The sequence below is a fragment of the Schistocerca gregaria genome, chromosome 3, assembly GCF_023897955.1.
Source record: "Schistocerca gregaria isolate iqSchGreg1 chromosome 3, iqSchGreg1.2, whole genome shotgun sequence".
Taxonomy (NCBI): Eukaryota; Metazoa; Arthropoda; class Insecta; order Orthoptera; family Acrididae; genus Schistocerca; species Schistocerca gregaria.
In genome coordinates this window covers 605,327,616-605,353,263 of record NC_064922.1, presented here as the reverse complement: position 1 = coordinate 605,353,263, position 25,648 = coordinate 605,327,616, and the positions used below count along the sequence as shown (strand labels likewise).

Sequence of the window (25,648 nt, the reverse complement as noted above, 5' to 3'; positions counted from 1 at the left end):
ACAACTCTATGGAAAGATACGGCGATCTGTTTCACCATCTAAAAGTATAGCTATCAACGCACAGGTATTCAGACTTTTCAGTGCTTGTTGACAGATTATTCGTCGGTGAAATGGGTCTCTGGAAGCGAAATGTCATTTGTCTACAGTCCAAGATGTATGTTAAGATGCATACCGCAAACAGTGATGTTAATCGATGGTGAGAGAGGACCATCTGACCGCCAGCTCCGCTTACGTATCGCATTTATGTCCCTTCTTGCATATAAGTTCCACCCTCCCTTGCCAAGCACGTATCTGCAAATGCAAGACCTCCTACTAATTTTGCTCGCTAAAGTAACGCTACGGAACTGCGGTCAGAGTCGATGAAAAAATGAGGTACAGTTAATCTGGTCTGAGTTTGACCGGTGTCTGCGTCATCTGACCTCTCTTCTAAGTTTTTTTGGGTAGACCATGCTCCATAGCAACTACCCGAATATGGTTGTTCCTGCTGTTTCCTCTCACAACACTGTCGTCCTGATCTCAAACCTGCCGCTGCCTGCTCTTTATTTATTTATCGTGTGTATTTGTGAGTGCAAATACAGGCTGTAGCGTAGCTCATAGCGAAAGCTGAAACAGGAGAAATACGACAATAGAACGCTTTGATCTTAATTAAATGGACACTTAATCGAAATGTTTACCTCATAAATTTCGTTGACATTACATCCACAACTGAGCATCGTTGTGTGGTGTGATGAAACACTTCAGTTGTAAGAAATTCACTTGTTCAATCACGACCGGTTTCGGGCGATTTTAGGCTCCTCTTCAGGTGAAACAAAGATGATGATAGCCGCACGTGAGGTACCTGGGCTTGATATGCAGCTGTCGCCAGAGCGCAGCCTGGTATCCACTGTGCTGGGGTCACGTGCCTCATCGTCTTTGTTTCACCTGAAGAGAAGTCTACAATAGCCCGAAACCGGTCGTGACTGAACAAATGAATTTCTTACAATTGAAGCGGTTTATTACAAATACATTTGTGATAACTAGAAGAAAATTTCAGTTTGAAGTAAGTAGTAGCTCGTAACCACATATCCGCAAACTCGTAGACGACTGGTTTGGGGATCCATGTCTACTGGAATGTTTTTGCTTCTGTTATAGTATGCTTTCTCCTGCGTCATTGTTCGTTATTAATTACGTTTCACCGTGTATAGGCATCTTTCCAACTTGGGTACTACTCTATAGATATCATCATGTTGATTGTTCCGTGCACATATTATTGTTCTGTATGCCTTGTGTTACATAACGCCAGTGTAGTCAGAACCAAGAACTTTCGACCTAGAGTGTAGGTGGTCTCCTTTGTCAAAGAGTTTACGGTAGTAGCACTAGTTCATCGTTATCATAAGATCTGTTATTTTTGGTAATAATGCCGTTAACGCATTCAACTAACACATTGGGACAGTTTCAAATGCTATTTAGGCAGACGGTCTTGACAATAAAACATTTTTTTTTCAGGCATCTGTCAACGGCATCGAATTACTTGAAGAAATGCATGATACACGCTGTGCTGTGACACAAAAGCCTGATGGTCTTGTTATACCTAACCACTCATGCTGTACACTTACTGCACTTACAAGTTTTCATATGTCGGCTTCTGTGGCCGAGCGGTTCTAGGCGCTTCAGTCTGGAACCGCGCGTCTGCTACGGTCGCACGTTCGAATCCTGCCTGGGGCGTGGATGTGTATGATGTCCTTAGTTAGGTTTCAGTAGTTTCTAAGTCTAGGGGACTGATACCCTCAGATGTTAAGTCCCATAGTGCTGAGAGTCATTTGAATCATTTGAACAAGTTCTCATGTGTTCAACGCTGTTTCCTAGTTGTTTAAGCCTGTGTTATTGAAGTGCGGTCTCAGGCACCTTCTCACCGTTCGCGTGGATCCCCCCGACGGAGGTTCGAGTCCTCCCTCAGGCATGGGTGTGAGTGCTGTCCTTAACGTAAGTTGGTTTAAGTTAGATTAAGTAGCGTGTAAACTTAAGGACCGATGACCTCAGCAGTTTGGTCCCACAGAACTTACCACGAATTTCCAAATTTGCTGCATTATGGCGTTAAGTGTAAGTTTTCTTACGTTTTCAAGTCTGTATTGCCGTATACTTTCCTTGTTAAACAGCATGTATGCCATTTGAAGGCATTACGTTAGATATTTTTCCACTGTGAAGACGGTGCATGATCGAAACCGGTAGTGAATAAATGTATCGTAAGACAGGACTGTGTGTATCATGCATTTCTTCAAGGTCTTTACAACGGCTAGACTATTGCAAGACTATTGCATGTGGTGGATAATGCCAAAGAGGTCCAAAGACAGACGGGTATTTGGCCATTCCAGCTCTTCAGTTTTATATAAGGTGCACCCCGTCTAACAACACAAATTCGAGCGATGGTACTTCTAGGGTGGTACTGGCGTTAACTTACTCATCTTTCGTGACACGTCCTTTTCCCCCTTCCCAGTTATTCCGTGTTTCATGGTTTTACCTCAGTTTTCGAATACTGGAGTGTTTCCTTGGGTAAGAAGGCACGGTGTGAGGTGGGGTGTTCCAGCGCCAGGATGGGCCACGTGCTGCGCACGGAGGGCGAGGAGGCGCCGTGGGTGGGGCTGCTGCTGTCGTCCAAGGCGCTGGTGCAGCTGGCGGCCAACCCGCTGCTGGCGCTGGCGACGCGCGCCCTCGGCTACCCGCTGCCGCTGCTCTTCGGCACCGCCGTCCTGCTCGTCGCCGCCCTCCGTGAGTAGCTGCGCAGCAGCGCGCTGGTGATCCAGCCACGCATAAAACCCTCGTCCTATATCCGCATGCGTCTCGGCTGACTTGTAGAAAGTACCAGAAATTAGCTATATGTGGTGACTTCATTATAAATTTTGTACGCTACTGTCCATTAAAATTGCTACACCAAGAAGAAATGCAGATGATAAACGGATACTCATTGGAGAAATATATTATACTAAAACAGACATGTGGTTACGTTCTCACGCAATTTGGGTGCATAGATCCTGAGAAATCAGTAGCGAGAACAACCACCTCTGGCCGTAATACAGCCCTTCATACCCCTGGGCATTGAGTCAAGCAGAGCTTGGGTGGCGTGTACAGGTACAGCTGCCCATGCCAGTTTCAACACGATACCACAGTGCATCAAGAGTAGTGACTGGTGTATTGTGACGAGCCAGTTCCTCGGCCACCATTGACCAGACGTTTTCAATTGGTGAGAGATCTGGAGAATGTGCTGGCCAGGGAGTCGAACATTTTCTGTACCCAGAAAGACCCTTACAGGGCCTGCAACATGCGGTCGTGCGTTATCCTGCTGAAATGTAAGGATTCGCAGGGATAGAATGAAGGGTAGAGCCATGGATTGTAACACATCTGAGATGTAACGTCCACTGTTCGAAGTGCGGTCAAGGCGAACGAGAGGTGACCGAGACGTGTAACCAATGGCACCCGTTACCATCACGCCGGGTGATACGCCAGTATGGCGATGACGAATACGCACTTCCAATGTGCGTTCACCGCGATGTCGCCAGACAAGGATGCGACTATCATGATACTGTAAACAGAACCTGGATTCGTCCGAAAAAATGACGTTTTCCCATTCGTGCACCCAGGTTTATCGTTTTGTTCACCATCGCAGGCGCTCCTGTCTGTGATGCAGCGTCAAGGGTAACCGCAGCCATGGTCTCCGAGCTAATAGTCCATGCTGCTGCTAACGTCGTCGAAGTGTTATGGTTGTTGTCTTGCAAACGTCTCCATCTGTTGACTCAGGGATCGAGACGTGGCTGCGCGATCCCTTACAGCCATGCGGATAAGATGCCTGTCATCTCGACTGGTAGTGATAGAGGCCGTTGGGATCCAGCACAGCGTTCCGTATTACCCTCCTGAACCCACCGATTCCATATTCTGCCAACAGTCATTGGATTTCGACCAACGCGAGCAGCAATGTCGCCGTACGATAAACCGCAATCGCGATAAGCTACAATCCGATGTTTATCAAAGTCGGAAACGTGATGGTACGCATTTCTCCTCCTTACACGAGGCATCACAACAACGTTTCACCAGGCAACGCCGATCAACTGCTTTTTGTGTATGAGAAATCGGTTGGAAACTTTCCTCATGTCAGCACGTTGTCGGTATCATCACCGGCTCCAACCTTGTGTGAATGCTCTGAAAAGCTAATCATTTGCATAGCACAGCATCTTCTTCCTGTCGGTTAAATTTCACGTCTGTACCACGTCATATTCGTGGTGTACCAATTTTAATGGCCAGTAGTGTATGTGATGCTGCAAGAAAAAGGATGTTCGTAGATCTCCTAAATTCATATGATCTGATGCAGATCGTTTTTTTTTTTTTTCCAACGAGGGTGCAGGGGGACAGTTGCACAGCTATAGACAGTATTTTTATTCATTCTTCATTACTGGATGGGCATTCTGGTAGTAAAAGGGTGAATGCCTTTCAGTCCATGATGCATAAATTTTAATACTAAAAGCCTTTAGTACTCAAACAAATGTCACATTTAATTACAAACTATGTAGGAAAGTTAATCCAACAGCAATAGAGAGTTTTCTAAACCTTGTCAAGGAACAAGAGTGGCAGGATGTTTATATTGCTGATAACAAGATGACAAATATAATGCTTTCCTTAACACATTTCTCATGCTCTTTGAGAGTTGCTTTCCATTAGAATGTTCAAATGGGATAATAGTAGTAAAAGGCAGACTGAGTGGCTGACTAGTGGGATAAGGATATCTTGTAGAACAAAGTGGGAATTATATCAAAATGTTAGAAGTAGTCACAATCAGCCTACAGTAGCCCATTACAAACAGTATGGTAAGGTGCTTAAAAATGTTATTAGGAATGCAAAGAGTATGTGGTAGGCAAATAGAACAGCTAATTCACAGGATAAAATTAAAACCATATGGTCAGTTGTGAAGGAAGTGTCTGGTCAGCAGCACAAGGTCCACGATATAAAGTCAGTGCGCAGTAAAAATATTTTTGTTACTGGTAAATCATATTTAATAATCATTTTCTGAGCATTGCTGGTGTCCTGAATAAAAAGTTAGTTTCTACAGGGAATCATATGACTTTCTTGGCAAACGCCTTTCCGAGATTGATGTCTGATATACTCCTCTATGATACAGACAAGACAGAGTGAGTCAGTAGTTAAAACACTGAAGACTAAGCACTCTCATGGTTATGGTGGAATGCGTAGCAGAGTATTAAAGTACTGTGCTGCACATGTTAGCCCTGTATTTAGCCATATTTGTAATTTATCCTTTACCAATGATCAGATTCCTGAACGATTAAAGTACTCAGTAGTAAAGCCGCTATATAAAAAGGGAGAAATGGATAATGTAAATAATTTTAGACCTATTTCTATGCCATCACAGCAATGAAAGGCTGTGTATGTAAGGATAATTAATCATTTTATATAACACAATTTGCTATCAGTTGTACAGTTCGGCTTTAGAAGTCGTTTAACAACTGAAATTCTATATTCTCTTTTCTGTCTGGTACTGTATGCGTTAAACAAAAGGTTTCGAACATTAGGCATAGTTGTTTATTTAACTAAGGCGTTTGATTGTGTTGATCACAAAATATTGCTCCACAAGTTCGACTGTTACAGAATACGGGGAGTAGCTCACAATTGGTTCACCTCTTCCTTTAGTAACAGACAACAAAAGGTCATTATTCACAACGTTGAGAATGGATGTAATGTCGGGTCTGAGTGGGGTATGGTCAAGTGGGTGGTGCCCCAGGGATCAGTTTTGGGGCCACTCCTGTTCCTTATTTGTATGAATGCTATGCCCTCTAGTATTACAGGAAATTATAAAATATTTGTGCTTGCTGATGACACTAGCTTGGTAGTAAAGGATGTTGTCTGCAACATTGGCTCGGTTTCAAATAGTGCATTTCACGACCTAAGTTCTTGGCTTGTAGAAAATAAACTAACGCTAAACCACAGAAAGACTAAGTTTTTACAGTGTCTAACACAAAAATTCAACAAAACCTGACGTTTTAGTTTCACAGGCTAGGAAAATGATAAGTGAAACTGAAGCGTTCAAATGTCTAGGTGTTCAGATAGATAGTAAGCTGTCGTGGAAAGCCCACGTTCAGGATCTTGTTAAAAAACTTAATACAGCCATTTTATTATTCGAACGGTATTTTTACTATTCGACACGAAAATTAGTCTACTTTGCTTATTTTCATTCGCTTATGTTGTATGGTGCATTATTGTGGGGTAACTCTTCCCATTCTAAAAGGATATTTTTGGCTCAAAAACGGACTGTTCTGGCAATAAGTGGTGTAAGTGCACCAACCTCTTGTCGACCCCTGTTCATGAGTCGGGGTATTTTGACATTGGCCTCTCAATATATACAGGGTGGTCCATTGATAGTGAACGGGCCAAATATATCACGAAATAAGCACCAAACGAAAAAATTGCAAAGAACGAAACTTGTCTAGCTTGAAGGGGAAACCAGATGGCGCTGTGGTTGGCCCGCTAGATGGCACTGCCATAGGTCAGACGGATATCAATTGCGTTTTTTTTTTTAAATAGGAACCCCCATTTTTTATTACATATTCGTGTAGTACGTAAAGGAATATGAATGTTTTAGTTGGACCACTTTTTTCGCTTTGTGATAGATGGCGCTGTAATAGTCACAAACGTATAAGTACATGGTATCACGTAACATTCCGCCAGTGCGGACGGTATTAGCTTCGAGATTCATTACCCGTGTTAAAACAGACCGTTTACCAATTGCGGAAAAGGTCGAGATCGTGTTGATGTATGGCTGTTGTGATCAAAATGCCCAACGGGCGTGTGCTATGTATGCTGCTCGGTATCCTGGATGACATCATCCAAGTGTCATGACCGTTCGCTGGATAGTTATGTTATTTAAGGAAACAGGAAGTGTTCAGCCACATGTGAAACGTCAGCCACGAACTGCAAAAAATGATGATGCCCAAGTAGGTGTTTTAGCTGCTCTCGCGGCTAATCCGCACATCAGTAGCAGACAAACTGCGTGAGAATCGGGAATCTCAAAAATGTAGGTGTTGATAATGCTACATCAACATCGATTGCACCCGTACCATATTTCTATGCACCAGGAATTGCATGGCGACGACTTTGATCGTAGTATACAGTTCTGCCATTGGGCACAAGAGAAATTACGGGACGATGACAGATTTTTTGCACGCGTTCTAATTAGCGACGAAGCATCATTCACCAACAGCGGTAGCGTAAACCGGCAAAATATGCACTATTGGGCAACGGAAAATCCACGTTGGCTGCGACAAGTGGAACATCAGCGACCTTGACGGGTTAATGTATGGTGCGGCATTATGAGAGGAAGGATAATTGCCCCCAATTTTATCGATGGCAATCTAAATGGTGCAATGTATGCTGATTTCCTACGTAATGTTCTACCGATGTTACTACAAATGTTTCACTGCATGACAGAATGGCGATGTACTTCCAACATGATGGATGTCCGGCACGTAGCTCGCGTGAAGTTGAAGCGGTATTGAATAGCATATTTCATGACGGGTGGATTGGTTGTCGAAGCATGGCCCGCACGTTCACCGAATGTGACGTCTCCGGATTTCTTTCTGTGGGGAAAGTTGAAGAAAATTTTTGCTGTCGTGATCCACCGACAACGCCTAACAACATGCGTAAGCGCATTGTCAATGCATGTGCGAACATTACGGAAGGCGAACTACTCGCTGTTGAAAGGAATGTCATTACTCGTTTTCCCAAATGCATTGAGGTTGACGGACATCATTTTGAGCATGTATTGTGTTAATGTGGTATTTACAGGTAATCACGCTGTAACAGCATGCGTTCTCAGAAATGGTAAGTTCACAAACGTACATGTATCACATTGGAACAATCGAAATAAAATGTTCAAACGTACCTACGTTCTGTATATAAAAAACGTACCTGTCACCAATTGTTCGTCTAAAATTGTGAGCCATATCCTTGTGACTATTACAGCGCCATCTATCACGAAGCCAAAAAAGTGGCCCAACTAGAACATTCATATTTCTTTACGTACTACACGAATATGTAATAAAAAATGGGGGTTTCTATTTTAAAAAAAAACGCAGTTGATGTCCGTTTGACCTATGGCAGCGGCATCTGTCGGGTCAACCATAGCGCCATCTGGTTTCCCCCTTCAAGCTAGACCAGTTTCGTTCTTTGTAGTTTTTTCGTTTGACGCTTATTTCGTGAGATATTTGGCCCGGTCACGATCGATGGACCACCCTGTATATATTACTTACTGTCATTCCTTGTTAACAATATTAGCTTATTCCGAAGAATAAGCAGCTTCATCTCAGTTAATACTCTGCAGAATTCAAACCAGCATCTGGACTGGAATTCCTTAACTCTTTTGCAGAAAGGTGTGCAATATACTGCCCTGTCCCTCTCCCACCACCCCCTCCTTCTCTCTTAGGCAGGTCCCCGGACTCGTACACGCTCAGTGGACATTCGCGCGCCGGAGACCATCGCCATCAGTGTCTCGTGTGTGTGCCTTCGTTTTGTGTTCAGTGTTCTTTCGCCGTCACGACACCACTGTTCACGTGTGCCGTCGCAGTCATCCGTGTTATGTGCGCCGTGTCAACAAGTGTTAGTGTTTTTTCTCGTCCAGTGTGAACGGCTTCATGTTTATTGTTTTTCGTGTCTACAGTTTTTTTGCCCGCCGTTTTTATTGTCTTATCTGTACACCTATATGTCATATTATTGTACCACTCACGGCTAAAGAGCAGCGTAATATCCTGCTGACAGCCCGCCTTGTATAAGGTGATTAAAATAACAATAAAGAAAAAAAACAGTATACTGCTGCATCCATTTTCAATTAACTAACACTAGAATTCAAAAATCTTAGCAGTAATCCACGCGCTTTCAAATCGAAACTGAAGAGTTTGCTCGTGGGTCACTCCTTCTATTCTGTCGAGGAGTTCCTTGAAAAATTAAGCTGATCCTTGTTGCATTGTTGATTGCGTTTACTTAAAATTTATGGACTGGCATTTTTCTGGTTCATAAACATTTATTTTTATCTGTTATTACCTTTATGTTGTAATTTCATGTACTGACACGTTCCATGAACTTAGAGATTTGCTCCTCAACTTGGTTCTACGGAACTTGACGTGTAAATAAACAAAAAAATAAATAAGAGGCATCAGCGCTGCCGTAGCACCTCTAGCGTCAGGCAGACACCGCTAGTCGTTTCACATGCCACACTGTCAGCGTTCTTTCTTACCTCAATTTGGGTGAAATAATTCGCCTTACGGTCAGCTTTTGTAGGTGACTAACCGTGGCATATTAGTGTAGATTGCCTTAGTTCAGCTCGAAGCGCTAAATAAATAAGCCACAGTGGAACAATTTTGCATCCATATTGTCTTACACGAGCAAGTCTCCTACGCACACATGATGCGCGAAAGATCACTGCTGTCTCAGTTCAAATCACGGGTCCGAACGACGCGGTGCTGTATTTAAGACACTAGAACCTCTCCAGCTATCTTAAAGCGGGACTGATGCAAACCACGTCAGGGGAGCACTTAATGGTAGCGTGAATAAGTCCACATCCGATTCCTAGACCCATCCTTGCCCATTACAAACTTCTGTGATGTGAAAAACGGTAGGACACGCAAATTTATCACCATGCATCTCAGTAAAAGTGCTCGGAAAAGTATGTAAGACAATGCAGCGACGGTTATGGCACTGTTGAAGCAGATAGTGATGACCTACTACGGGAATAAGTCTGTGGGACAAAATGAGATGTCTAATACAGTAGTCGATGTCGTTCAGAGTCGAACGAAACCTCCTGGGAGGCAAGTCGATTTTTTCCCCCTGCAGAGCTCCAATGGACGCCAGTACCTCCAGTACGTTCAGTATGTCAGCACAGTACCACATCCCACAAGAATTTAATTGCAGTAGCTCGGTGTGCAGCCAATAGGCACAAGATCTTATACGTGCAACCCAAGCTGACATTCGGCACGGTGACTGACGGGACCGACTGTAAACCGAAAACGCCTTCACGGAAACTCCCGTCAGCGACCATGCCTAGTGCTTGGACTGCGCGAATAGTTCTTGCTGCCAGTTCAATGTAACTTCGACGCCACTATTATTTGGAACATCTGCGTTTCTGTAGCAGAAACACGGCGCTACTCTGCCTATGTTGAGAGGTAATAAATTGGTAAGCCTTCTCAACGTTTGTGGACTTCATGCCAGTACGAATTACTACCGTAATTAAGCAGAGTTGACATCCTGTATGCTCGTAGGAAGGTGCCTCCAGTTGAGTCATTAGTGTATTCACAAACGTAATTGCCGCTAATTCTGCTGAATAAGAGGAAAAAGAAAAAGGAACTAACGTTACCAATAGCTTCTACCATTAGCGAAAAAGATCCTCCAGTGTCACAAATTAGCATGACTATGTTATTCACTCACATATTATTTGAAGGAAAAGTGGGAAATCTAGCAGCTGTTTATAATATTTTTACGTAGCCACCCCCAGCAACTGTAATTGTTGAAAAAATCAGCAAACAGCTCCACAAAAGAAATTTTACTTCTTGGTCGGCTTCAGGCACCTAGTGCCCTTATTCAGAAGATCATAATTACCGAATTTTTTGAAGCGTCAGACATAAAAAATGAGCAGCATACGAGTGTTTGAAGCTCGCTAACAATGCGATAATTGTAGTCTCCTGAAGAAGAGCACTAGGTACCTGAAATCAGTCAAGAAATAAAGTTTCTTTTCTGCAAATGGCTGCTGCTTTTAACGACGACTATTAATAGCGTAACTTCTTTAGAACTATTCATTTACTCGTTACTTATAAAAAGATGATTAAGGCAGCGTAGTAAAATGTGGGGCTTTAATGAAAACTAGTGGTACCGCGAGTGCCCCCGAAAAATCAGTTATTGCAACGGATACTGTACATCATTCATCTGTGGAATTTCTAGGTATAGAATAGATACACTATGTGATCAAAAGTATCCGGACACCTGGATAAAAAGGTCTTACAAGTTCGTGGCGCCCTAAATCGCTAATGTTGGAATTCAATATGGTGTTGGCCCACTCTTAGCCTTAATGACAGCTTCAACTCTCGCAGGCATACGTTCAGTCAGGTGCTGGAAGGTTTCTTGGGGAATGACAGCCCATTCTTCATGGAGTGCTGCACTGAGGAAAGGTATCGATGTCGGTCGGTGAGGCCTGGCACGAAGTCGGCGTTCCAAACCACCCCAAAGGTATCTATAGGATTCAGGTCAGGACTCTGGGCAGGCCACTCCATGACAGGAGTGTTATTGTCGTGTAACCACTCCGCCACAGGCCATGCATTACGAACAAGTGCTCGATCGTGTTGAAAGATGCAATCGCCATCCCCGAATTGCTCTTCAACAGTGGAAAGCCGCGCGGGGTAGCCGCGTGGTCTCGGGCACCGTGTCACGGTCCGTGCGGCTCCCCCGTCGGAGGCTCGAGTCCTCCCTCGGGCGTTTGTGTGTGCCTTGTCCATTGCGTAAGTTAGTTTAAGTTAGATTAAGTAGTGGGTAGGCTTAGAGACCGATAACCTAACTAGTTTGGTCCCATAAGACATTACTGCAAGTTTAAAAAAAAATACTGTGTGAAGCAAGAAGGTGCTTAAAACATTAATGTGGATCTCTGCTGTGATAGTGTCACGCAAAACAACAAGGGGAGCAAGTCCCCTACACGAAAAACACGACCAGACCATAACACCACCGCCCCTTAATTTCACTGTTGGCACTACACACGCTGGCAGATGACGTTCACCGGGCATTCGCCATACCCACACCCTGCCATCGGATCGCCACATTGTGTACCGTGTTTCGTCACTCCACACAACGTGTTTCCACTCTCCAATCGTCCAATGTTTAGGCTACTTACACCAAGCGAGGCGTCGTTTGGCATTTACCGGAGTGATGTGTAGCTTATGAGCAGCCGCTTGACCATGAAATCCAAGTTTTCTCACCTCCCGCCTGACTGTCATATTACTTACAGTGGATCTTGGTGCAGTTTGGAGTTCCTGTGTGATGGTGTGGACAAGTGTCTGCCTATTACACATTACAACCCTATTCCACTGTCGGCAGTCTCTGTTAGTCAACAGATGAGATCGGCCTGTACGCATTTGTGTTGTACGTGTCCCTCCTCGTTTCTACTTCACTATCACATCGGAAACAGTGGACGTAGGGATATTTAGGAGTGTGGAAATCTCGCGTACAGACGTGTGACACAAGTGACACCCAATAGCCTGAGCATGCACAAAGTCCGTGAGTTTCGCGGAGTACCCCATTCTGCTCTCTCACGATGTCTAATGACTACTGTGGTCGCTGATATGGAGTACCTGGCAGTAGGTGGCAGCACAATGCTCCTAATATAAAAGATGTATGTTTTTGTGGGTGCCCGGATACTTTTGATCACTTAGTGTAAGTACTTTTATCATGCTTCCAACTGCTGCGCCGTGTTGCTACAAGTGCTGCCTCTACTACCACTCTTATTACTTCCAATCTTTTATGTATAAGTTATTCCCATTCTTTTCTTTTTCACTTCCTAAAAGTTAAAGCTAATAACTGTTGCTGTTGTTGTGGTCTTAAGTCCTGAGACTGGTCTGATGCAGCTCTCCATGCTACTCTATCCTCTGCAAGCTTCTTCATCTCCCAGTACCTACTGTAACATACATACTTCTGCATCTGCTTAGTGTAGTCATCTCCTGGCCTCCCTCTACGATTTTTACCCTCCACGCTGCCCTCCAATACTAAATTGATGATACCTTGATGCCTCAGAACATGTCCTACCAACCGATCCCTTCTTCTTGTCAAGTTGTGCCACAAACTTCTCTTCTCCCCAATCCTATTCAATACTTCCTCATTACTTATGTGATCTACCCATCTAATCTTCAGCATTCTTCTGTAGCACCACATTTCGAAAGCTTCTATTCTCTTCTTGTCCAAACTATTTATCGTCCAAGTTTCACTTCCATACATGGCTACACTCCATACAAATATTTTCAGAAATGACTTCCTGACACTTAAATCTATACTCGATGTTAACAAATTTCTCTTCTTCAGAAACGCTTTCCTTGCCATTGCCAGTCTACGTTTTACATCTTCTCTACTTCGACCATCATCAGTTATTTTACTCCCCAAATAGCAAAACTCCTTTACTACTGTAAGCGTCTCATTTCCTAATCTAATTTCCTCAGCATCACCCGACTTATTTCGACTACATTCCATTATCCTCATTTTGCTCTTGTTGATGTTCATCTTATATCCTCGTTTCAAGACACTATCCATTATATTCAACTGCTCTTCCAAGTCCTTTGCTGTCTCTGACAGAATTACGATGTCATCGCCGAACCTCAAAGTTTTTATTTCTTCTCCATGGATTTTAATACCTACCCCAAATTTTTCTTTTGTTTCCTTTACTGCTTGCTCAATATACAGATTGAATAACATCGGGGAGAGGCTACAACCCTGTCTTACTCCCTTCCCAACAACTGCTTCTCTTTCATGTCCCTCGACTCTTGTAACTGCCATCTGGTTTCTGTACAAATTGTAAATAGCCTTTCGCTCCCTGTATTTTACCCCTGCCACCTTCAGAATTTGAAAGAGAGTATTCCAGTCAACATTGTCAAAAGCTTTCTCTAAGTCTACAAATGCTAGAAACGTAGGTTTGCCTTTCCTTAATCTAGCTTCTAAGATAAGTCGTAGGGTCAGTATTGCCTCACGTGTTCCAACATTTCTACGGAATCCAAACTGATCTTCCCCAAGGTCGGCTTCTACTAGTTTTTCCATTCGTCTGTAAAGAATTCGCGTAAGTATTTTGCAGCCGTGACTTATTGAACTGATAGTACGGTAATTTTCACATCTGTCAACACCTGCTTTCTTTGGGATTGGAATTATTATATTCTTCTTGAAGTCTGAGGGTATTTCGCCTGTCTCATACATCTTGCTCACCAGATGGTAGTGTTTTGTCAGGACTGGCTCTCCGTAGGCCGTCAGTAGTTCCAATGGAATGTTGTCTACTCCGGGGGCCTTGTTTCGACTCAGGTCTTTCAGTGCTAATAACTGTATTAAAGCTTTAATACAGCTAATAACTGTATTAAAGGATAATGATTCAAAGTAAGTTAATACGCAAGAAATACTTTTTTGCAACGAACATTTTCTTAAGCCCTAGTAACACGCTAATACTAATGAACATCTTCTGGTGTCTTGAATATGACGAGTTCGCTAAAGTTTTCTACACAGTTCATGCTGTAATGGCTATTATTGTTGTAAATGTGATGTAATCTTTCTTGATGCTGTGAATATCTCTCTACGAGCAGCTCCTGTATCCAAAGAATTTTCCTAAGAGCATTTTTTTCCCGTAAACACCGTGTGCAGTATTAATTGAAGGTAATCAAATGACTGTGACATGTTTGCACATTTGTAAGCCGTGCTGTGGTACCTATGACCTATAAAAAGATGCTCGTGTGGCCATTTTAACCGAGCTCCTTCAGAATGTAATTTCAGTGTTTTAGCCACTGTTCCATTCCAAACTTCTTCGAACTTCATTTATATATACAACAGAAAACCTAAATCAGAACTACCAGAGGAAGTGCCGGATCCAGATACTCCCAAATACAAGTCCAAAGCAGTAAGCGAAGCACCACATAGCTGTGAGTGCATCTGATCGTCACGATTTCATTTTTTCCAGCTCTGTCCTCACACGAAGCGTGGCGGGACAGACTGGATTCGTATTTCGACGTCAAATCCGCGTCCAACCACACACATTTAGGTTTTCCGTGATTTCCCTAAATTACTTAAGGCCACTGTGGAGTTGATTCCTCTGTACACAGTACGAAAGACTCCCTGCCTCATTCTTCGTAATCGGAGCTTGTGCTCTGTCTCTTATAACCACGTCGAAAACTGTTTGGCATTATATTTATTTTTGTACTCGTGTGTTCTGCCTCACGCTGTCATTTTTACAGCGTTTATTTTCTCTGTAATGAACTGAGGCCGGCCTTCTTCTTCTGCCTACAGTGTTTGCAACTGCTGAGAACTTCGCAGCGCTGATGGTCGCTCGCAGCTTGCAAGGAGTCGCCTCGTCCAGTATCGGCGTGTCAGGTAATGAAAGGAAATCGTCATTATAACAGTTTGAATTTAAATGCCTTCACTCGATGTATTGAATATTAAATATAGGTAAAAAATTGGCCACCTCCATAGCGTAAGTTGCAATACCTGATTGTGCAGTAGTGTTTAGCCCGCAAGGTGACGAAAAGCAGTGGTGTAAAGCAACTGATCACCGGATTTTGTACCATTGCTGTCAATTACAGTCTGACATAAGCAACAGCAAAGCATTTGCTTCACAGCGTGGACAGGAGTCACAGGTGCAGTAAGTGAAGAAGAGGAACCGATCGAGGCAAGTTGTTGGCAGAAGCTATACAGGCATTTGTTGTACTGCCGGTGATGTGGAGCTGGTGTCGCTGGAGCCTGCTGCACTGGAGCCGGTGTCACTGGAGCCGTTGGCGGTGTAGCCAGTGGTGCAGGGACCAGTGTTGCAGAAGCCAAAGGAGGTTGTGGCGTTAAGTGCTAGGCTGTAGGAGATGGGGGCATGGGATCAGAGCTGGAGGGGGTGCTGTAGAGGAGGAGGCATTGGAGCCTGAGGAGGCGACAGAGGCAGAAAAGATGTTGGAGACTGAGGCAGCGCTCGAATCTGAGGAGGCGTTGGAGCCGAAAGGGGCTTTGGAACCAGAGGCGACGGCTTGGAGAAGCTCAGGGTGCCCTTTGAGAGCTGTGCTCGAAACTGAGGGGTGCCAAGATGTCAGAGGTCTGTAGTGGCTTACCAGAGGGTGACAGAGGTATTAAGAGCATTGAAAGCATGTGAACGCTGGAGAGGGGTTACAGTGGTTGACCAAAGACCCTGTGAAGTGGGCAGGGTGTTCTGCTGAAACCAGTTATCCTCTTCGCCCTCTTTAGAGTCTTAAGTGGTTGACAAACGCTTCTAAAGAGTGAATGTGCCCAGGTAGCCAAACAAGAATAGAACTTCTTTAAACTTCTGAACAAATACCATAACAATTTCTTATAATACTCATACTTATTTAATCATCTGAACAAATACTGTAACCATTTCTTCGAATGTAAATGCCATTTCTGTTTATGCAAACGTAATAACTAATGTTTCACGGTGCAGGCTAATAGGTTATCATTACATAGCAGCAAATGTTCATATATGTACACAGTATATCGTTGGTGCACTCGCGAGGAATCGGAGATCTGGACGTGGCATACGAGGCAGTGGTCTCAGATTCGTGTATCACGAGTGGGAAGGTGTACTACGTGCTCAGCTAATGGAATTCTGATTGACAGAGCACCTAGTAGTCGACCTTAAGCCCAGGGAACAATGAACTGTGAACTCCCAGTGTAGACTAACTGGAGAGCGGTCGAGATGTCCTACAAAGCTGTCCAGAGGAAGGATACCGCGATAGAGAATCATGAAAGTGAGAGTGTGTGGATTGTGGAAGCCTGTAATAGAGTCTCTTCTTGTTTTACCTTAACGAATACTATTCCTAAATTTGCTTGAGAAAGTTGCATAAGAATTAGGAGGAACGCTAATCCACAAATCGTGCTTCTTTACGCATTAAGTAAAATATGTTTGTCTAACAAACTGTATCCTGTATCAGGTATAGCTCTGCTGCAGTTACACGACACTATTTTCTGTAGAGGTGCAGCAGATAACAAGAAAGCCCAGGAACAGATCAGCTAGCAAAGTACATTGTGGCGGTTGCGCACAGGGGCCTCAGCAGTGAGACTGTACTCGTCAGTGGTGTCGCTTCTGGTTCTCGCCTGCCGTGCAGGGCTGTGCGTGGTGGCGGCGCTGCAGCGGGAGGACGCGCGCCGCAGCCGGCTGCTGTGCTCCGTGCTGGGCAGCGTGGCGCTGGGCGTGCTGCTGGGATACCCGCTGGGCGGCCTGCTCTACGCCTTCGTCGGCAAGCCGGCGCCCTTCCTCTGCGTCTCCGCGCTCGTCATCGTCGACATCGGTGAGTCAGCCTCTTCAAGAGGAGCAAGTGTAGCCTATTTGCCGTGGACCACACCGAAATTTATTCACTGTGCAGTTGGGAGCGGTCGGATTAGTTTGTCAGGCTCTCAGGCAGTCTTAGCGGCGCTGAGAGGTGATCACGCTAGAAGTGTAACTTTGCCACTTCTGACCTCAAGCCATAAACGTGCTACGAAAAGTGCATCTCTTAGCTAGCTGAGTGCAGACTCAAGGGAAAGCCTGCGATTTAGGCAGATGCTCCTCGTGATAGGCGGCAGATTCGTTACTAGGACTTCAGGGGAAGATATAGCGACCTCTGAGACGGGCACAAGGCATTACACTGAGATGAAAAAACGTCACGAGGTACTGATAGGCACATATACAGGTACCGGTAGTTTTGAATCCCACCTGGATAGGTGGCGCGTGGGTCTGGTCCTGTGAACTGCTTCTGTAATATAGACCGAGAGTGAAGGAAGCGAGTAGCAGCAGGAGAGGTGAAGCACTTCGGTACTGCATGTAACGTTACCACTTTTACTAAAGTCAAAAACACAAGTAAATAATGCATATATAACATTGGCTAGGATGAGCACGTAGGTGTGAAGCAGTAATCCATGTCTACTCAAAGTCTCAATAGCAAGCTAGCCCACTCGGTAATCGAAGCGATTTTTCCAGGCCGTTTGCTCTTGAATGGGCAGAAATCAAGACGGAAATCTCTGAGCTCACGGCGTCGGCCAGAGGGCGCTGTGGTCAACGTAGTTAGTCTTCTCTCTTAGTGTCAACTTACGAGAGCGTGCACCTACGTTGTGACATCGTAACTATCGACGCCACAGGTAGTATCGTTTCCACAAGCTACAAAAAGGCGTTGCATTGGCGGAGATGTCATTTGCACCAGGAGATTCACGTGAAGCGATTATGGCCGCACGACGGAAATTAAGGCTTTCAATGGGAGTTATAGAGTTCCGTTTCGGAAATCGTTAGGGAATTCAATATCCGGAGACCCACAGCGTCAAGTGTGTGCTGACAATACCAAATTTCAGGCATTACCTTTCACCACGAACAACGCAGTGGCCGACGGCCTTCACTTAGCGACTCAGACCAGCGGCGTTTGCGAAGACTTGTCAGTGCTAACTGACAAGCAACACTGCGTGAAATAACCGCAGAAAGCAATGTGGGACGTACGACGAACGTGTCCGTTAGGAAAGAGCAAAGAATTTGGCGTTAACGGGCCTTGGCAGCAGACGACAGACGCGAGTGCCTTTGCTAAGAGCACGACATGGCCTACAGGGCTTCTCCAGGGCTCCTGACCATATCGGTTGGCTCCTAGAAGACTGGGAAACCGTGGCCTGGTAGGAGGAGTACCGATTTCAGTTGGTAAGAGCTCCAGCGACACATGATAATAGGCCACACGGAGCCTTGGACCCAAGTTATCAGCAAAGCACTGTGCAAGCTGATGGTGGCTCCGCAGTGGTATGTACTGTGTTTACGTGGAATGGACTGCGTCCTCGGTCATGTTCGGCCACTTGGAGACCATCTGCAGCCATTCGCGTATTTCATGTTTCGAAACAACGACGAAATTTTATAAATGACAATGCACTACGTCACCCAGCTACCATTCTTCGCGATTGGTTTGAGGAACATTCTGGACAATTCAAGCGAGTGGTTTGGCGTCCAATTCCCCCGAGATGTACCCATTCAAAATATGTGGGACATAATATAGAAGTCAGTTTGTGCACAAAATCCTGTGTCGACAATACTTTCGCAACTATAAACGGCTATAGAGACAGCATGGCTTAATATTTCTGCAGGGAACTTCCAACGACCTTTTCAGTTCCTCCCACGTTTTGTTGACGCACTACACCGGGCAAAAGGAGATCCGATGACGCATTAGGAGATATTCCATCACTTTTATCACCCCAGTGTATAACTGACGAACACATCATATTTTTTAATTGCGGTAATAAATACACAGACTATGTCACCAGTACACAACACATTCGGGACACATTATTCCGGTTCTTACCTAGTGCAGTTGGCGAGATTCTTCCGTAATTGTCTTAATAAGTGGTATATCACGTCGTTTTCAGTAACCATACAGCGGTTTGTATCTCTAAAATGCAAACACTCTGGCGTTGCGACGATAGTTACCCAGGTTAAATTGCATACATTTGTAGCACTCTTTTTCTGTAATTATTAAATTAAGCAACACAATTGCCAATCCGACTATGGACTATGAAAGATTCTGAAACTGTGTTAAGTTTAAATTACATAAGAAGTAATAAACCATACTTTGGTGACAATGATCAATCAGGTGTGAGAGCCCATCTGAAAATTCAAACTGATATAATAATCGTCACGTGTAATCCAGTACTGAGTGAGAAAGGTTACCTGATTAAATGTTCCCAGTCAATATGTTTTGTTAACCACTATGTTCAAAGATCATGTCACTCCCGGAAAACATACAGGGAAGTTCAAATGATGTCACATTTAGTAACAATCAAACAAGGCAATGCTGAAAACACAAAAGCAAAAAACAACTCAACACATCAAGAAATACATATAATTAAGTAAATCTTAATAATATAAACTTTTTATTTGATAGGATAATTCCTTTTCATATTTAAGGTACTTCCCTCACAAAAAGACAATGAATGTGGTTCAATTACGCAACTGAACTACTACTTTCAATTAACTAATAAAACTGACCTTTTCATTGGAACAGCAAAATTTAAGTATCAATCTGTGCCACTTTCTAGATTTTCGTATCACAGTTTCTTACTCAATAACATTCCACTTGGTTAGTGTAGCGATAAGGAAAAGGAGTCTACCTGTTCGTACCAAATATATAGGAAAATCATTAACACAATGAAGTGAAACAGTTTTACCTTGAGATGGAGCTGATGTCGCGCAACATAATGGTTTCACTGCAACGATTATTAAGAAAAGGCAGTTATGAGCAAATTTTTATATATTTCTCCAGAAAATACTTTTCTCTCAACAGACATCTTGAAACTTCTCCGTGACTAAACATCCTACTATGGCCCATACTACTGCCTGCTCGTAATGTCCGCAATGCCTTGGCATATATTTTGTCACCACACTGCCTACACATTTGCACATTTTCTAACGGCCTGTGCAGAATACGATGGCCAGTAGACACATAGTCAGCAGGGAAGGTGTGGGGAGAGGAGAAGTGGTCGGGGCTGTGGACAGGTGCTGTAGGGGAGATGCTGAGCAATGGAGGGGAAATGCCATCCTAAAGTAAAGCCTATTCTCACATTTTTTGTAAGTATTAAGTGGAGCCCTTCCATGTCAACACAACCATGGTGACCATTCAGAAAGATCTGTCATCTCTGCTTTCGTTATAATCTAGAAAGAATTCCGTCGAAAATGCAGCGATTTATTTTCGCCTGGCTTGTTAGCCATTTGTAACTTTCAGAGAGGTTCCTCTTGTTGCCATGTTAAAATTTGCTTCTTCTGCCACAACACGGCAAGGTTTACACGGGCTCGCCTCAATAACACACTGTGCTGAGTCAATTGCAAGAGAATTCTGAAACTGTGGTTTATTAAGTCAATTATGTGAGGAACTGAGGAAAAGTACGGTTAGTATCTCATGAAAAAAACATCCTTGGTACAAGATAAAAGTGTAATGTCTTCACTTACTTTGTTACAATGCCCATAGCATTTCTTGTTTCACCATCAGTCGATGGCTCTTAAAAATTACAATCTGTCATGAAAAATGTGAGTAGTCAGTAGATAACACGATAGATAATGAAGTTTTACGTAAAAACCATATGGAAAAACACTCTCCTCTTCTATCATTTGCCAAAATCCTGTTTTGATATTTCAAACACTTTATGAATGTCGTGGACATCTCACCCTGGCTTTATTGCTGGTGCGGTGCGATCACAAATGAGTGTGCTACGTCAGATCAGTTTTCTCAATATTGGTGACAGATAGCCCTCCATTCAAGCCTAAAGGAAAATTTTGTATGTCAGCTAAATTTCATACACAGCAACATATTATGTACTATGCACCAAACACAAAAGCATAAATAACTCGTGTATTGCAAACATTTTCGGATTTTGCGCAGAGTCTTACTTCCACATAAATATCACAATAACAGTGACCACTAACAAAATGATGGGCTCTTCATCACGAAGCTGGCATATGAAGCTATAAGTAAAGCAAAACTGAAATTCGTTTAAAGAACAGTTTCTGTAAAATCGTTTGACAAAGTTGCAGGCGGGGCGCCATGGTTCTGTTATCGCTGCCCAACTGCTAGGTGGCAGAGGTTGCTGGTCTCCCCTTCTGAACAAACGAATGAACTCGCCCAGCGTTACGGACAAAAACTGGTCACTGCGTATCGGCCACCATATCCTGTGTGGACTCTTATTGCACGTCTGATCTCTTTCACCGTTAACTTCCGACTCTTTTACCCGTACCGCCGTGCAGTACAGAAGTTAATATCATTCAGGTAATATCTTTTGATTCTACACAGCGCAAATTTCCTGACATTGCCAGTGTGTCTGCTTATAATATTCACAAAATTGTTTCAGTATTTAGCAAGGATAAAATCTCACAATATTCAAATTAATTAGCATTGGCTAAAAAAAGCATTGAAAAATGAATTAATTTACAAACAGAAAATAACACTACAAAAGAAAATAGAAGTAATGTCCTAAGTATGAAGTGTTACAAATCTGAAGTACCACCCATTTATTTAGCCACCTAAATACAGGTGTCAACGTTCATTTGCCTCCAAAACCACTCACCAATACATCTAACTGAAAGTAATTGGGTCGCTAGCCTCACTATAAAATGTTCACTCCGTGCACAACGATAATTTTCTGAATATGAATCGTCAGGCCCCTCTGACGCCCTTCGAGGTCCATTCATAGGATCGGTAAACTGCATGTATACCAGCGCTAGAAGACTGGAAACTTACATCTACCACACACAAAGGTTATGGTGCACACCGGAAATACAGTGACAACAAAAAATACCCGAAAACACTTAAAAGAGGAAAAAAACTACTAAGGACATGACATTATAAAATGAAAGTGGATGTCCTGTATTTATCTCTAATAATTCCCGTCTCCAAATCTTCACTCAGCTTGAAGTGAAAAGTCTTAGAGAATCTCAGTAAAAGCCTTAGAAACTCATAGTACCTCTTGGAAGCTAGCTGCTCTAACAGAAAACTACATGTCCTCGAAACTGCTAACAAAGAGAATTCCTTCCTCCTACCCATAACTAAACAGTTCTTAGTTCCCTTCGGCGTCACCTCGTGCTGGGAAGTCTGTGCCTATCCGCTTCCCGCCGCTCCAGGTAGAGCTACCAACTTCTTCCTTCATCCATCACTTACACTCCATGGTCTCTTGCAGCATTCCGCACTCGCTGGCCATCCTCGTGCCGGCATCACCAGGCTATCTCTGACTGCCCGCAGTCAACACATTTTCCTGCGTCCTGTCTTCTTGCTCTTTTGATTGATTCACAAAATATGTAAAACCTAGCTCCCGTTGTTTACTAAGCTCCCGTCTGCTCCGCTTAAATGCAAGGTCCTCAAAGGTAAATTTCCATGCTCCAGAAAGCAGAAATATTATTTTTCAAAGGCAAAGTAATACTCTGTAGCTAAGAACCCAATTCCATCTGGCTTTCATACATATCCATGGAGTTGCCGGAGTCACTATGGGACTACAAGCACTTCAGGTATACGTAAGATTCGCAGCAAAAAATTACTGCGGATGAGTTTACTTTGCTGTGTAGTTCCTGCATTTCCCTAGGCTCTTGTAACTGAGAGCCTAAACGAGCCTGCCTCCCTGCTTCATTATGTCACTTCACGATCCAAGCCCTTACGTAGGGGAAGAATCACCAGAAACAAATGTTATTCTACCTTTGACTAATATGGCCAGCGTCCATGGCAGGTTTCTCACACTGGCACTTTAATCAGAGGAAGATAGACATTACCCTGAAAATTATCACCATAAAGTAAAACATTCTGGTTAAGGTGCCCCTAAATGAAAGCTAACGAAATGCCATTTGTAACATGTGGTGTTCCTGCGAGCGATTATAATTGCGGACGACACAACATTTTGTACTGAATTATACAACATTACCGAGACATCAATTTTCTGTTTAAAGAACAGCTCCAGAAACAAGTTCTGGATAGTAAGAATTAATAGATGATTTTTTCATTTAAATCTTCATTGGTCATATGACTTCACAAGGTGGAAATAATGTGATACTTCCTAATATCGGGCTGGGCCTCCTTTCACCCAGCGTAGTGCAGCAACGCGACATCTACATCTACATCCATACTCCGCAAGCCACCTGACGGTGTGTGGCGGAGGGTACCTTGAGTACCTCTATCGGTTCTCCCTTCTATTCCAGTTTCGTATTGTTCGTAGAAAGAAGGATTGTCGGTATGCCTCTCTGTGGGCTCTTATCTCTCTGATTTTATCCTCATGGTCTCTTCGCGAGATATACGTAGGAGGGAGCAATATACTGCTTGACTCTTCGGTGAAGGTATGTTCTCGAAACTTCAACAAAAGCCCGTACCCAGCTACTGAGCGTCTCTCCTGCAGAGCCTTCCACTGGAGTTTATCTATCAACTCCGTAACGCTTTCGCGATTACTAAATGATCCTGTAGCGAAGCGCGCTGCTCTCCGTTGGATCTTCTCTATCTCTTCTATGAATCCTATCTGGTGCGGGTCCCACAATGCTGAGCAATATTCAAGCAGCGGGCGAACAAGCGTACTGTAACCTACTTCCTTTGTTGTCGGATTGCATTTCCTTAGGATTCTTCCAATGAATCTCAGTCTGGCATCTGCTTTACCGACGATCAATTTTATAAGATAATTCCATTTTAAATCACTCCTAATGCGTACTCCCAGATAATTTATGGAATTAACTGCTTCCAGTTGCTGACCTGCCATTTTGTAGCTAAGTGATAAGGGATCTATCTTTCTATGTATTCGCAGCACATTACACTTCTCTACATTGAGATTCAATTGCCATTCCGTGCACCATGCGTCAATTCGCTGCAGATCCTCCTGCATTTCAGTACAATTTTCCATTGTTACATCCTCTCGATACACCAAAGCACCATCTGCAAAAAGCCTCAGTGAACTTCCGATGTCATCCACAAGGGAATTTATGTATATTGTTAACAGCAACGGTCCTACGACACTCCCCTGCGGCGCACCTGAAATCACTCTTACTTCGGAAGACTTCTCTCCATTGAGAATGACATGCTGCGTTCTGTTATCTAGGAACTCTTCAATTCAATCACACAATTGGTCTGATAGTCCATATGCTCTTACTTTGTTCATTAAACGACTGTGGGGAACTGTATCGAACGCCTTGCAGAAGTCAAGAAACACGGCATCTATCTGTGAACCCGTGTCTATGGCCCTCTGAGTCTCGTGGACGAATAGCGCGAGCTGGGTTTCACACAATCGTCTTTTTCGAAACCCATGTTGATTCGTACAGAGTAGATTTCTAGTCTCCAGAAAAGTCATTATACTCGAACATAATACGTGTTCCAAAATTCTACAACTGATCGACGTTAGAGATGTAGGTCTATAGTTCTGCACATCTGTTCGACGTCCCTTCTTGAAGACGGGGACGACCTGTGCCCTTTTCCAATCCTTCGGAACGCTTCGCTCTTCTAGAGACCTACGGTACACCGCTGCAAAAAGGGGGGCAAGTTCCTTCGCGTACTCTGTGTAAAATCGAACTGGTATTCCATCAGGTCCAGCGCCCTTCCCTTTTTGAGCTATTTTAATTGTTTTTCTATCTCTCTATCATCTATTTCGATATGTAACATTTTATCATCTGTGCGACAATCTAAAGAAGGAACTATAGTGCAGTCTTCCTCTGTGAAAGAGCTTTGGAAAAAGACATTTAGTATTTCGGCCTTTAATCTGTCATCATCTGTTTCAGTACCATTTTGGTCACAGAGAGTCTGGACATTTTGTGTTGATCCACCTACCGCTTTGACATAAGACCAAAATTTCTTAGGATTTTCTGCCAAGTCAGTACATAGAACTTTACTTTCGAATTCATTGAACGCCTCTCGCATAACCCTCCTTACACTACATTTCGCTTAGCGTAGTTTTTGTTTGTCTGCAAGGCTTTGGCTATGTTTATGTTTGCTGTGAAGTTCCCTTTCCTTCCGCAGCAGTTTTCTAACTCGGTTGTTGTACCACGGTGGCTCTTTTCCATCTCTTACGATCTTGCTTGGCACATACTCATCTAACGCATATTGTACCATGGTTTTGAACTTTGTCCACTGATCCTCAACACTATCTGCACTTGAGAGAAGACTTTTGTGTTGAGGAGTCAGTTACTCTGAAATCTGCTTTTTGTCACTTTTGCTAAAAAGAAAAAGTGAAGACCGTCAGCCAAAGGCGAGGACTCAAGTCGTTCGAAGTCCCCTGCAGAAATATTGAGCCATGCTGCCTCTACAGCATGCGAAAGTGCCGTCGGTGCAGGATTTTGTCCACCAATTGACCTCTCGATTCTGTCCCTAAATGTTAGATGGGATTGATGTTGGGCGATCTCTGTGGCCAAATCATTCGCTCGTGTTGTTCACAATGTTCTTCAAACCAATTGCGAGCA

General features: G+C 43.6%; 1 protein-coding gene across 1 annotated transcript in view; it reads left to right on the top strand.

Moving 5' to 3' along the window:
* LOC126355492 (synaptic vesicular amine transporter-like) overlaps window positions 1-25,648 on the top strand; it is a 103,808-nt gene that overhangs the window by 16,971 nt on the left and 61,189 nt on the right. Inside the window, exons 3-5 of the mRNA XM_050005809.1 lie at window positions 2,564-2,745; window positions 15,037-15,120; window positions 16,851-17,033. Of these exons, the coding sequence (XP_049861766.1) occupies window positions 2,564-2,745; window positions 15,037-15,120; window positions 16,851-17,033 (449 nt within the window). The remainder of the gene's footprint in view (window positions 1-2,563; window positions 2,746-15,036; window positions 15,121-16,850; window positions 17,034-25,648) is intronic.